At 38.0% G+C, this 14,207-nt stretch overlaps 2 protein-coding genes across 5 annotated transcripts in view; both read left to right on the top strand.

Annotated features, from left to right (window-relative positions):
• Positions 1-14,207, top strand: part of LOC143121017 (uncharacterized) — a 90,176-nt gene that overhangs the window by 29,045 nt on the left and 46,924 nt on the right. For 2 of the 4 annotated variants that reach the window (XM_076281439.1, XM_076281428.1), the window contains exon 1: positions 7,203-7,314. In XM_076281439.1, coding sequence (XP_076137554.1) covers positions 7,300-7,314 — 15 coding nt within the window. In that variant the 5' untranslated portion in view covers positions 7,203-7,299. Of the gene's footprint in view, positions 1-4,753; positions 4,915-6,812; positions 7,315-14,207 lie in introns of those variants that run through there. The other 2 variants (XM_076281426.1, XM_076281431.1) reach the window with 2 other exon arrangements.
• On the top strand, positions 10,505-12,910 carry LOC143121153 (uncharacterized). Its single transcript, XM_076281547.1, has one exon. The coding sequence runs from the start codon at positions 10,623-10,625 to the stop codon at positions 11,754-11,756; it is 1,134 nt and encodes a 377-aa protein (XP_076137662.1). The 5' UTR covers positions 10,505-10,622; the 3' UTR covers positions 11,757-12,910.

Here is a 14,207-nt window from a genome sequence, read left to right as displayed (position 1 = left end):
CTCAATACAACGCAATTCAGATCGTTACAACGTTAAGCGCATTTTCATATAATAGATGGGGACAGTAAACATTTTTTTAAAAATAATTAAAAAAAAACATTCTTACCTCCTAGGCCTAGTTTCAGTGATAACCTCCTAAATGGGCAATCTGTCACTGATGGTTGTCTCCTTTTCTCCACAGCTACTCAGCGCCAGCGTCTGCGTCAATTGGAATTCAGTGATTCGGATTCCAGCGATTCTGACTCCGAGTAAGTAGCATATGGCAAACCCCACATACTTTGCATTGTTTTGATAAATGGATCGATGAGCAAACTCTTTTGTTTTTCCAGAATAGTTCCATGATCTGGAGGAACCGGAGCAGCCCACCCCCCAATTCCTTGTTGGTGTTTTTTTTAAACATTTTTTATTAATTTATTTCTTTGTTATTTTTGTTATTGTCAATAAATATTATAAATAATATTAACATTTATAACATATTGCCTGCCTGTCTTGAATTAAGCAACAAGCCCCGAGAGGCCACTGGTTTTAGAACAGCTGTTAGGCATGATGCGCAATTGCGGAAGCAATCATTTCCATATAGGCTTGTAGGCTACTGGAGAACAAGTCATTGCTCATGATAATAAAAGTATAATGTTCATTCATTTTCACGGTATGGACTAGCAATGGAAAATAAAAACAAAATGTTGGCAATTGGTTATAAGCCAACGTTTTGCAATAAACGGATTTTTGTAGGCCTATTGTGACGCACGACGATTTTCTCCGTGCCAACGTCAAAACAACGTTACCCCACCGGACAAAATGAAGTTGGCACAACGTCAGTAAACAACGTCATGCCAACGGATGATATGCCGTTGTGCCAACGTTGTGCCAACGTATGCTTGCTATCTGGGGGGGTCGGGAACCTTTTTTTGCCTGGAGAGCCACTTTTACCAATTTTTTTTAATCTCATAAGAGCCACATAAAGACGGTTACAAGAAAAAGTTTAGATATTTAACGTACATTTACTTTCATTCAACAGAGGATTTTTAAATACATGTTCTACTAGTTTTAAAAGTAATGTGCAAGTAACTTGAAATGTAAAGTGGAATGACAGAAGTATATGCCTTAGGCTTCCCATGTAGGCTAAACACCACCCCCTATTTTCCCAGTGTTCTTTTGGTATGCAAAGTAACCTCATAACAACACAACACTCAATTTTCATGACATGACATGTCATTGGCGAAATTGAACATTAGGCCTACTGTACCAGAGATTAGATTTGGTGATGGCCTTGGAGTCTGGCTGGCTCATATTCAGTGAGGTGAAGTTTCATGCAAGAATTGAGGCTGTCATCATTTAAGGGGAACTCCACGCAAAACTGTCATATATCCATAACGCTAACATGGCATTGTGTTGGCGTTATGGATGTGACAGTTTTGCGCGGAATTGCCCTTAAACGTGAGCGCAGGTTTGTCTTTATATTTTTCATATGTGAGAAAGATTTCTCATATGCAAGTGGAACCAAACAGGGTTAACACAGCAATTCTAACTCGTTGCAGTGTGCGATATATAACGGGCAGTTCATTTCACGTTTTCAGAATCAGTCTTCGGATGGAAACTTTCCCATTTCAGCCCGCTTGTGTTCGCGCTCGCAAGCTGTGGTCACTGACGTTTCCTTTTTGACATTCTAGCCTACAGCAAGCGCACACATCAACAATTAAAGTGTTCTCGTTCATCTTTTTTTCTCTTCGCCATTTTCTTTGTTTTGGATACAACCGTTAGCTAGCTGAATTTTTAAGTAAAGCATCAGCGGGTGGAATGTTATCTCGGCACAGCATTGTCCAATAAAAAAACGCGTTTTTCATATCTGTACAGTACATCGACGTAACCGTGAACTTCAGTGGTAGAGAACAGACATGGAATGGATTAAACTACGTGAACATATATTATATTTCGAACACTATTTTAACATTTTGATTTCAGTAGGTCCATTTTTAATTTAATACAGTACCAAAATTATTCATGACTTATTGAGTAAACAAATGGCAGGTTTGTCCGAGAGCCAGATGCAGTTCCCAAAAGAGCAACATGTGGCTCGCGAGCCATAGGTTCCCTCCTCTCTCCCACCTGACGTGGAGTACACTAACGTTACCCAGCACCTGGGTGACTTTAACACAGTTGCATAGTTATTTGAGAGTTCGAAAAAACATCGTTATTCTTCCAACCGTCCAGTTCACCAGCTGTCAGCATGCAATGGAAATCAGGCGATTTCGTAAGATATGTATCTTTAACTTTTTTTTAAATGTTTTATCCAGACTGATTTTAAAAGTCCACCCAGAGATGTAGAAGCTACCCTTCATGATATGAATGGATATTCAGCCTCAAACAGGTTAACAATTGTGTCATTCATGCTAACTAACGTTAACTAGCTGCTAACATTAACTTACAATTACTGTTCATGTTAAATATACACAAAGACAGACTCATAAAACATAGTTCTTTGTTCACTGAGTATGAACTGCTGACAGAAACAAAACGAACTTTTACAACGAACTAAAATGAGCATACCAAGCTGGTTGACATTAGCAGACCATATAGCTAGCATCAATGCTAATTAAATATGCTTCGTGGTGGTTGTAGCCTAGACTATGGTTGCAGCTAACGTTTGTCAGCTAATATTAGCCAACACAGTTTAAGTAATGTTAGTCTCTTCACAAGTCACACATACGGTAATAATAATGGCAAACAACATCTTATTAATTCCTTCAGGTTAGCTTCATATTATAGCCATGTAACTTAACGTTACTGGATGTTTTTGGTTGTAGCAGAGAAGACAGACTGGTTGTAGTAGCACTATCAGACAGTCATTTAGATAACGTTACCCGGTAACTGCTAGCATCTAGAACTAGAAGCTACAAGTTATTATAACTGCATAGGTGGTCATGGTTTCCGAGTGTGCGCTAATATTTTGTCTCCTGGTGGATTTTTAATGTTTGTCAACATCATTCAATGATAATGGTTCATGAAAGTCTTGAGATAAAGTTCTGTAAATAACAGTGATTAATGCACTCTTTTTTTTTCTTTGATTCACAGGGGTGATCCCCAAAACGGACAGTGGAATCTGCCTGCCTTCATGGAAGTATCACAAGCTTTTTCTAGCTATCTGTTCAAAAAATAAACTGCCAAATAAATAAATGTCAACTGTTTTATTTCATTGCATGGCTATTGTTGCCCATTGGATGGATTTTAAAACATTATATTGTAACATTAATGATTTGCAAACATTTATTTGAATTATTATCAATTAATAGTGATTGGATTAAGGAGAAAAATAAGATACTTAGAATAACCCATAAATTAGGTCAGCATAACCCAGAAATGACAGTGAAAATAATATAAATCCTGGGTTGTATAAGATAGCCTACCCAACAATTATGTAGGTTTAACCTAACAGTTTTGTTACGATAACCCAATGTTTGGGTTAGACTATCAACCCAACTCATTGGGTTGACCGAACAACCCAATTTTCGGGGCTAATATAACTCAGTGCTGGGCTCGACCACTATTTACCCAGTGGATGGGTTGAAATTGGGTTGTTTTTAACCCAATGTTTTTTAGAGTTGCAGACTAAAATACAATTTGTTTGAAATTATTGCAAATTGCAATATTAAATTGCATAATGAATTGGCAATTGCATAATGTAATGTCTTTTTGAATTGCAGATTGCATTGCCAATTGAATTACAGTAAGCTACACATACTGACTTAATGCTGATTTTCTCTTTATCAATATGTTTGTTCTGACTGAAAATGACACTGTCACATGCCAAAAATGTGTAAGACAATGTGGGAGAAACATGGAATTAAAAAAACTTAGCATTTTTAATCTTTCTTAACATTTTTATGAAAAATGGTAAGTCCAAAATTATTCATACCCTTTTTAAATAATCAATGGAAACATCTTTATTTGCATTCACAACTCTCAAAATGGTTCTTATAATATCTAGCAAGCCTCCCCATGTCTACAATGATTCTAGACCACATCTTTTTAACAGCAATCCGGGTTTTACCTTCTCAAAATAAATGGTAAAGCAAGAGGTTACACTGAGATTCTGGAGGAAAAGATCAGGCAGTGTGCCAAGAGACCTGCCCCAGGCATAATTGGACCATTAAAACATACAATGATCCAAAACATACAGTCAAGAGTGGCCCAGCCAGAGTACTCAATCAGTCAAAAAGTGAGCACAAGGCCAAAGTGATGGCAAATAATCGTTCATGCCTCAAAACCCAGATTGCTACTAAAAAGGTGCGGTCTACAATCATTGTGGAGACATGGAGAGGCTTGATATGATAGGTATTATAAGAACTATGTCTAGCGCTTTGATGGCAAATAAAGATGTTTCCATTGATTATTTAAAAAGGGTATGAATAATTTTGGACATGCCATTTTTCATAAAAATGTAAAAAAAAAAGATTAAAACAAAAAACGGTTATTTTTTTTGATTCCATGTTTCTACCACATTGTCTCACAACCTTTTGACATGTGGCTGTGCCATTTTCAGTCAGAACAAACATGCCAAGTGAAAATCAACATTGCATCAGTATTTGCCAGGGGTATGAATAATTATGTTCTTAACTGTATGCTTCAATATTGTGTTTTATCTTTTTTTTACAGTGATGTATTCAGGCCCACACTCCTATTCAGAAGGTGGCAGTAATGCACATAAAAGCTGTTTGCCAACCGCCAAAGAAAAACAAGAAGAAGAACAATGGGGGCTATCTGGGTATTGTGATTATTATGTTTGCTGGCTCCACGAAGTTAAAGTCGCGAGCAGGGGAAATTGCATGCAGTCCAAAACGGGAGAATGGTTCAAGACATTTTGCGGAAATAAATAAGATTCCGCGTCTAATCAGACACAAACACCAATCAACAGAAGTAAGTTGTCAGAGCAGCGAACTTGCGGGAGGAAGGGTTTGTGCTTTCAGATAGTAGCCTATGTAGCTAGTTAGCCAAAGTAACTTCGTACCGCTGATCTCAACGCCATTGAACAAAAAGAAGCAATAGTTACATAGCCTACTTTGAGACATGTTCGAGAGATGTAGTACAATGCATTTTTTTAATATCCAAAATATTGCATGTCATGCATAAGTACGCAAATAATTCCTCCAACGCAACAGTGTAATACTCATACAACAGCAGTTCTTACACTTGAAGAAGTGCAGTTATTTTTTGTTGTTCTCTGGGTATGATCCCATTATTGCTACACATAACGATGTGTCGATCTCAGGCAAAGAGCACATACTGTATGTGAGCTTTTAGTTTTCACTTTTTTCTTGTATCTTATTTCTTTTTATTATTTGACTATTTACATGGTCTTTTCACTGCATCAGTTGTATTGTATATGTTGTATCTATCTCCTTACCATCTTGTGAATTCTCATTTTTAATTAATTGTAAATGTTTTATGTTTTATTTATTGTTTGGTTTGTCTGTTTGTTTGTTTGTTTGTATTACTACCAGGCTTGGAATTTCACCATTTTAGGGGCAAGGCCACTTGGCCTTCAGTTGGGCATATTTGGTGGGGGGCACAAAGGCCACATGTCAGGGCACCAAGGCCAAAGTTAACTATACAGTAGTATGCTATAAAAATGATCAAAGTTGTATTCACTGCAGTAGACCTGCATCACTGTATGAAACATTACAAAAACATAAAACATGACATATTACATATAACTGTAAATCATCTGATCATCTAATATTTTCAGATATCTAGGCTATATTTAACATTTATTTTATATTTGGCCTGTTATGAAATCATGTATTGAACAATTTAAGCACAGCTCAGCTTTAAGAAACTCAAATAGTCTAGATGCATGCTTAGCATTTTGTGATCATTAAGGCTACTTTCACAAACTCTTATAATCAGCTGTCCTCTGATTTACCGATATCTAGGCGACATTTGTAATATTTATTTTGTATTTGGCCCGTTATGAAATAATGTGGAACAATTTAAACACAGTGTAAAACTTAAATCCCAAATTTGGAGACATCCATGTATGTTGAAATTTACTGCAAATTCAAAAAGGGATTAGTCTGGAACGGCTAACTGTACAGGGGACTGCTTTACACTTTTCTGTTCGGTAAGGTCTGCTGTTTATTCTGATATATGGTTTGTCATATGTTAAACGAAGGGTTCGTGAAGTATTCCACCGAGATGAATGGGTAGGGAGATGGACGCAAAACCTTCAGTAGAATTTATGATTAAATTGAATGATATTATTTACTTTTCTCGCGAACCGTTCACCACAGCAATTAGCGGCTTACATCGTTTAAAAGCTGAGAAAAAGCTCTTTCATGTGATACTTGTGATGTCTGTGTGATGAGTAGGCTACTTCGCGAGTAGTTCAACTGAGAAGAATGGGTTAATTTGGACGCACTTTCTTTCTTGCGCTGTCACTTTCTCCACTGCGTAATTTGCGCTGTGAATGCTAAGATTATTTTGACAGGCCATAGGCTAAATATATATCGCTATTAGTAGGACGCAAAGCAGAATATTTAAAGAAGGGGCACCAAGGCCACCGTGGCCTGTAAACCTCTGATTTTCAAAGGGGCGTCACGGCCAACGCAAGGGGCTACGACGGCCATGGCCGTCGTGGCCGCCGTGAAATTCCTACCCTGATTACTACAATTCAATACTGTGTTAAATGCTCTAAATGTAAAGCACTTTGAGCTGCAGTAATAAGCTTAATAATAATAATAATAATAATAATATTTTTATTCATGGGATTTTTTTTTATTAATTGAAAAACAAATATTGTGTTTCTCTGATTTCAGGCAATTGAAATATTTGGATGGGATCATCTTTCTTCTGCTAGCAACATGGATGTTGGACTTCCATTTCGTTCTAGCTGTGCTGAAACACACCAGGTTGACCTGAGAGTGATCGTGAAAGAAGAAGATATAAAAGATGATGTAAAACAGGAGGAATCTGGTCATCTGATTGCATGTCCAGATGCAGAAGAAAAGTCTACTTACAGTGCAACACTACAGACAACGGTGAAGAAGGAAGAGGAGGAAGTGCGACAGCTTGGCCCGCTGAGCGTGATGGTGAAAGAAGAAGATGTAAACGAGGAGGAGTATGGTCATATGATTTCATGTCCAGATGAAGAAGAAAAGCCCTTTGCAGAGCTTCACTGTGAATCTCAAACAGACTGTAAAACTGAAACAGACGTCACAGAGTCACCAAGGTCTACTTACAATGAAATGCCAACAGTGACGATTGAAGTGAAGAAAGAAGAAGAAGAGATGGAGGAAGAGGAGCATGACCAGCTGGAAAGTAAGTCCTCTCATATAGAACTGAACAGTCCATATGTGTTTCACTGAATTTTGTGACTCTAGAGGGCGCTGTTGCACTGAAGCCTGGGGCAGCTCTGTGCTGCACTGAATCACTTGCAAACACTGGCAAGAGGCATATCGATTTTGGTTCTAAACGATCACAAAAAACAATGTTATCGAGCAAAAACAATTATTTTGTCACATTCCATTTAGAAATAGCGTTTCAGAAACAGCTACAATTTCAGTTCACAGCGCACTGATTCACGCTGCCCCTTTTAGCCCCGCAGTCTCTCTCTCAAATGACAACAGACTCCCCTCTGTACACGGGCCACACAAGCTTTTATACCTTTTAACACTTTGAGTGCCATAAACGCTCAAAGTGTTAAACGGTATGAAAGTGTAGTAATCCCGATTTCACAAGGTATTACATTTCGTACCTTGATCAGGCTAGCCTAATATAATTTTAGGCACATTGTTAATGCACAACACCATCTTGAAAGTCATCTTGAAATTGTTTTGTTTTTGAGTCAGCGACAAAGTTACGTGCGTCAAATCAATATGTTTTCTATAGCATTGATGTAAAGAGTAAATAACCACCTACACACTGGAGAGAAGCCTCATCAATGTGACCAGTCTGGAAAAGCATTAGAAAGGTCCACAGATCTCAAAAGCTAGATAATACATACTGGAGAGAGCCCTCATAAATGTGACCAGTATTGAAAAACATCTCACAGGTTCGCAGATCTTAAACGCCACATGCTTGCACATACTGGAGAGAAGCCTTATAAATGTGCCCAATGTGGAAAAGGTTTTTCCGAAAATTCGAGGCTTAAGAAACATATGCTAATTCACGTTGGAGATTAAGTGTGAAAAAACATGCTTGGACTCTAGATGTCGAATTAGCTTTGATGGTTTCATTGCGTCGTTTGACAACTTATCGCCAAATACCACACATAAAGGACTTGGTGCATGCGAGTCACCGGTCTCTGCGAAACCATATTTTAAATATGACTCGTTATATTTCGTATTGAATGACCCCTTCTTTTTCTTTGAGGTATCTGGCTCACCATCGTCAGTGGGTATTATTGAGAATGTGACATTATTGCGAATTAAATTGGGCATAAAAAAAAAAAAGGTTTGGTTCCTGTTGGTTGTCAGTTGAGGCCATGGGTCGGTAGGGATTTTTTTTTCTTTTTTTTTCCCTGTGGCAGTAAGGGATACAGTAGGTAGAAAATCAATCCCACCAGGATTTCGCGAGGTTTTTTTGAGACTGTTGCGACCTAAAATGCCTGGATGGAAGTTGCGGTGTTTTTAGCTGTTTCTTGTGGAGAAATTGCCGGAGGAAGTGAAAATTGCAAAAATAGTTTAAATTTAGGGCAATTAAGGTTAGTAAGACCAAAATCACACTGATAATCTTGATGCTTATTAAAAAGGATAATCAAAGGTAAACAGTAAGGATTACAGAAAATCAAAGTAGGCCTACTTTATTTGTGAAAATGCTTTGACTGAGGTCATTCACAAAGCATTATAGTAGAACTGTCCAAAAAAGACAGTCACCTAAAGAGATGGCATCATGTCATGTTTCAATACATTCATATATTTTGTAATTCATATTAAGTTCATATCTTTTTAATAATTCATAGTCTGTGGCCTGCATAATTACTAATAGCCAAGTAAGTATCTAGTAATTTCATATTGATTTAAACTATTTGACTACACTTCTGTTTAATGTCATTACATTGGTGGTGTACGTCTAATTGACTGCCTGCCCCTTTAAGGACGTGAGAGTAGCCTAAGTACATTTCTGAGTGGATTGGAAGGCTTGCATCTCACTGTGTTCGGCTACGAGTGTAAATCACTTTTTGCATAGTGCATTACGATATGTGGATGCAATTGGGAATGTCTTCTATGTCATTAGTTAAAATAAATGTAAAAAAAACAACTCGAATGAAATCATTATTGGATCATAGAAGAGGTAAATGTCTTGCAATTTTATTAATTTCTATGATTTTGGTAGCACTACTCAAACTAAGCCCACAAGCTAGCAAACATGACATAAGCTAAAAGGACATATCCAGGTAAACGTTTGCCAATGGGTTGCATAGCCTACTCAACAATCAGTAAACCAAGTAGGCCTTAATTAACTTACTTTCATAGCCTAGGTAGGTTAGCAACACCAGGTTGAGAGATGCAAGTAAGCAGATCATTAACGTTAGCCTTCTATTTATTGTCATCAAAACTGTAGAGGAACGAACACGTTAGGGCAGTCTTTGGTGTCATATGCAAAAGGTGCAGAAGTAAGTGTGCCATCTGGCTCAATATTCTGCGCGAGGGACTGTTGTGGTAGGTGAAATTTCACGGTGAAACTACGATGATTGGTCAAATTTGCGAAAAAGTTGCGGTGTTTGGACAAAATTGCGAGTGCCTTGGTAAGTGACGAAAACAATCTTCTTCATGAACAGCTGTGCATAGGCTACTTTGTAAAAGAGAGAATACGCTCATCCCTATACATAACGCAAGGGGTAATTAATGTAATTATAGTTCGCCTTTTATTTGTGGATTTATTTAATATATATAGTGTTATTTCTTCCCCAAGCTCATAAAATAAATTTGGGTCGCACATAAATTGACAGGGTCGGTCGGAAACCGGAACCCAAGAATTTTTTTTTTTATGCCTTGAGTTTATTTAGTTTGCATGCATTTTTTTTTTTAAACTCTTGTCGTAGGCTACGGCCCGGTTAGGAATGTCCGGGTGGTTGGGGACCGCTGTTTTAAAGAATCAGCAGAGATTATAGATCCCAAATCGAACCACAAAAGTGTTTTTCAAAAGCGTAAAATAAACATTTCTGGCGAGGTGCGGGTGTAGGCTGTGCTATGACGTAGATTACTATAACTGTAAATAATCGAAAATGTATCTGTAGCGTGGAACAAGCTCTCAGTCTCGTCATGCATGAATAATTTCTTGTGCCTGTAAATTGTTTTATACATAGACACATCAGGATTAGCTTTGGACAGAATTTGACACAAAATGTCATCAGCCAATATTGAATTATAGAAAGTCTGTCATTCTAAATCGTTATGGTAACTCTTCCAGGTGTATCAGAACACCCCCACATAAGGCAACAGAAGATCCATGGACCGAATGATGAACTCAAAGGAAGGCTTTACCACCGCTCAGTCTACAGGAGTTTCACAGCCCTTACTGAACTTGGGAAACAGCAGCAAACACACTCTCATGGTGTTAATCAAAGGCAGAGTACTGGCAAAAGGCAACATAAATATGCCTTTTGTGGACAAGCTTTTTCAAAAATGTCACATCTTAAAGCCCCTTTGTTAATACACACTAGAGGGAGGCCTCTTAAATGTGTCAAGTGTGAAAAAACTTTTACACATCTCTCAACTTTTAAAGCCCACATGTTCATACATGGAGATAAACTATATAATTGTGTCCAAAGTGGGAAAGCTTTTTCACAAAGGTCAGGTCTACAATGCCATATAATACACACTGGAGGGAAGCCTCATAAATGTGTCCAGTGTGGAAAAGCTTTTTCATCAAGATCAGATCTTAAAAGACATTTACCAATACACACTGGAGAGAAGCCTCACAAATGTACCCAGTGTGGAAAAGCTTTTTCACAAAGTTCATATCTTAAAACCCATATGCTAATACACACTGGAGGGAAGCCTCATAAATGTGCCCAGTGTGGAAAAGCTTTTTCAACAAGATCAGCTCTTAAAAGACATTTACCAATACACACTGGAGAGAAGCCTCACAAATGTACCCAGTGTGGAAAAACTTTTTCACAAAGTTCATATCTTAAAAAACATTTACTAATACACACTGGAGAGAGGCCTCATGAATGTGCCCAGTGTGGAAAAGGTTTTACAAACCTCTCATCTCTTAAAAAACACATTCTCGTACATACTGGAGAGAAGCCTCATATATGTGTCCAATGTGGAAAAGGTTTTTCACAAATTTCAGCTCTTAAAAGCCATTTGCTAATACACACTGGAGAGAAGACTCATGAATGTGCCCTGTGTGGAAAAGCTTTTAAGCAGCTCTCAAATCTTAAAACCCACATGGCAATACACACTGGAGAGAAGCCTCACAAATGTGCCCAGTGTGGAAAAGCTTATACACACCTCTCAACTCTTAAACAACACTTGATCCTACATAAGGCAGAGAACCCTTATATATGTGTCAAATGTGGAAAAGCTTTTACACAACTCTCAACTCTTAAAAACCATTTACTAACACACACTGGAGAGAAGCCTCATGAATGTGCACAATGTGGAAAAGCTTTTACACAACTCTCAACTCTTAAATACCACATGGCAATACACACTCAAGACGGTCACAAATGTACCCAGTGTGGAAAAGGCTTTTTACACAAATTTACACTTAAAAGACACATGAAAATCCACACCGGAGAAAAGCCTTAATCTGACCACTGTTGAAAACATAATTCAGATAATTCAAGGCTTAAAAAACATATACTAATTCACGTTGGAGAGAAAGTGTGAAAAGGCATTCAAATGTTCCTCTTCAAAATCATATGATGGTGCAAACTTTTAAGAATTGAAAAAGCCACAGAAATGTTTGAAAAAGCATTGATAGTCCCTCGCATCTAGAAAGACAGGTGTATGTTACCATGACAAGTTAAATATAAACATAGTCTATGAAAGGTTTGTTTTTTATGTCCAGTTTGCACAAGCAGCGACATAGGCTGTCATTCTATGAAATCATGCCGCACATTACAGCAATACGCTAATTTACGAAGGACGTGTAACAGTCTATGTATAGTCAATAGTATTTTTTTTGGGGGGGGGGGGGGGTTCTAAGGAAACTAGAAAGATCATGACCACTCATCTAAAACTTTCAGTAAGGGTCTGTATTCACTCTCAGGTGAACCAGCATTAACGTTCATCACAGCTGTTGCTTCATTATTAGGCTACCGGGTCTGTGAGTAGGGGCCGCTGGAAGTGAGGGAAAAGGGGCTGTGATCGCGCAGCAATTAACTTATGCAAACAACAACATCATGGCAGTTTTTAAGCTCGCCTATGCCGACCGCAAACCGTTACCAATCTAGTGGGAATTTTTCTGAGATTCTCCACTACTGCAGTTGTGTAGCTAGAGTCTGTTTGCAATGTGTGGGCAACAATTTGCGCTGCTTTATAGAATAAAAGTAGGCTTCTTCGCTGCTTGTGCAAAGCTGATCCTACACCACCTGCTGGTGCTGACGACGCTTAATAAACTGCATTGTGGAAATATATAGTTTGTGATTTAGTGCCGTTTAAATGTAAGATTATAGGCCATTATGGCTATTTAAAACAGATTGTCTGTATGTCCAGTGTTCTGAAATATTAACATTTTGTCCAGCCAAAAAAAAGTCTTGCGTAACCTGCTTTCAATGCTATGTGAAAAATCAATATGTATCTTTGAAATGTATGTATTTTTGTATGAAATGTATGTAAATGATCATGTCTTTGCTCATCTTATTATTTAAAAAAAAAAAATATGTATATATATATATATTGATGATTTGACCACATCAATTGTAACAAGAAAACATTGCATTGAATAAAGGAATGGTCATAACCAGTGTTAACTTGACATTTTTCTTCATCGTTTGTAACGAGAAAGCATTGCATTGAATAAAGGTATGGTCTTAACCAGTGTTTTCTTTTAATGAGGTTCCACAGAGGAGCCGTTGATTGCGTAATTGACCGATCCTAAACCTTGCCCAGCTTGGTCAAAAATTACTGGAGTTGGCTAGAACTGCATGCTATCTGCTATCTTTTGTTTATTGATCTGTGGCCTCTCTCTCACCTCCAATCTAAACGTATTATGACCATCCACAGCACCATATCACTTTCACTGTGTCTCAATTGGCATACTTTAGTGAGTACACTTTCGTGCAGCACCCTATGTGCACTGTATGCTTTTGGGCTGAGAGCATATATTTTAACAATAGTGTCGTCTCATATCAAACAACTCTGTGCACTTAATGGAAATGACAATCGCAACATTTAAATATAACTTTATTTGTGTCCTCTATTTGACAGTAACATGGTCATACTGTGTCAAAACAGTTTATGTTATAACTTGCTTGTACATCTGTAAAGTGTGTTTTCCACTGCTGCTGGTTCAGCTTTCTCAACTGCAATTACCACAAGTTTGAAAACGCTCCCTCCCCTTCCGCTATATAGCCAAGATGGCGTCCATTGAGGGCGAAAAGTATCCAGTGTTCCACACTCAGCTTTTTGACTGCTATGAGTGCACCATCCGGGGACTAGCAGTGCACTTTGTGTCGTTGGAATTGTCAGTGTGAAGGCCCCCACACACTCAAATTAGGTATTGTAAGTGCAGAAGTACACCATTTGAGACAGTCTTAGACATTAGCAGCAACTATGCTAGCTATTAGGGGTGAAAAGATTAACCGATACGTATCACTGTCTGTATTTTACGTGTAAGATATGACTACATCGATATGTGAAGAGCCCTGGTCGAACTTGCCTGCCTCTGGATATACGTTTACAGGACCTATATAAAGCAGTTTTAGACCATGGACCATGGAGACACCAGATCCCTAGGACACACAAGGCATGGGACTCTTGAGTTGTACCGCTATCCTATTGCATGTGTTGCGCACCCAAAACAGGTGACCACATTGGTCATATGTCTATTAGTAAATATAAAAATAAATATAAAAATGTGATCTCTATGTATGTGTGTATGTATATATATATATATATATATATATATATATATACACACACACACACACACCGTCACTGTAGTGGCACAAGCAGTTGCGTTCCGGTTGCTATGGGAACGGACCTCCGCTCGCTCTCAGATGCAATTTGGGAGAAAACATGGAAAGCTGCTGTGTC

The sequence above is a fragment of the Alosa pseudoharengus genome, unplaced genomic scaffold (assembly GCF_046254945.1).
Source record: "Alosa pseudoharengus isolate Yale_2024_CS ecotype anadromous, Long Island Sound unplaced genomic scaffold, YU_APseudo_1.1 YU_APseudo_1.1_scf_1, whole genome shotgun sequence".
In the NCBI taxonomy this organism is placed as follows: domain Eukaryota; kingdom Metazoa; phylum Chordata; class Actinopteri; order Clupeiformes; family Clupeidae; genus Alosa; species Alosa pseudoharengus.
The sequence above is the reverse complement of the archived record's forward strand: the minus strand, read 5'-3'. Positions and strand labels throughout refer to the sequence as shown.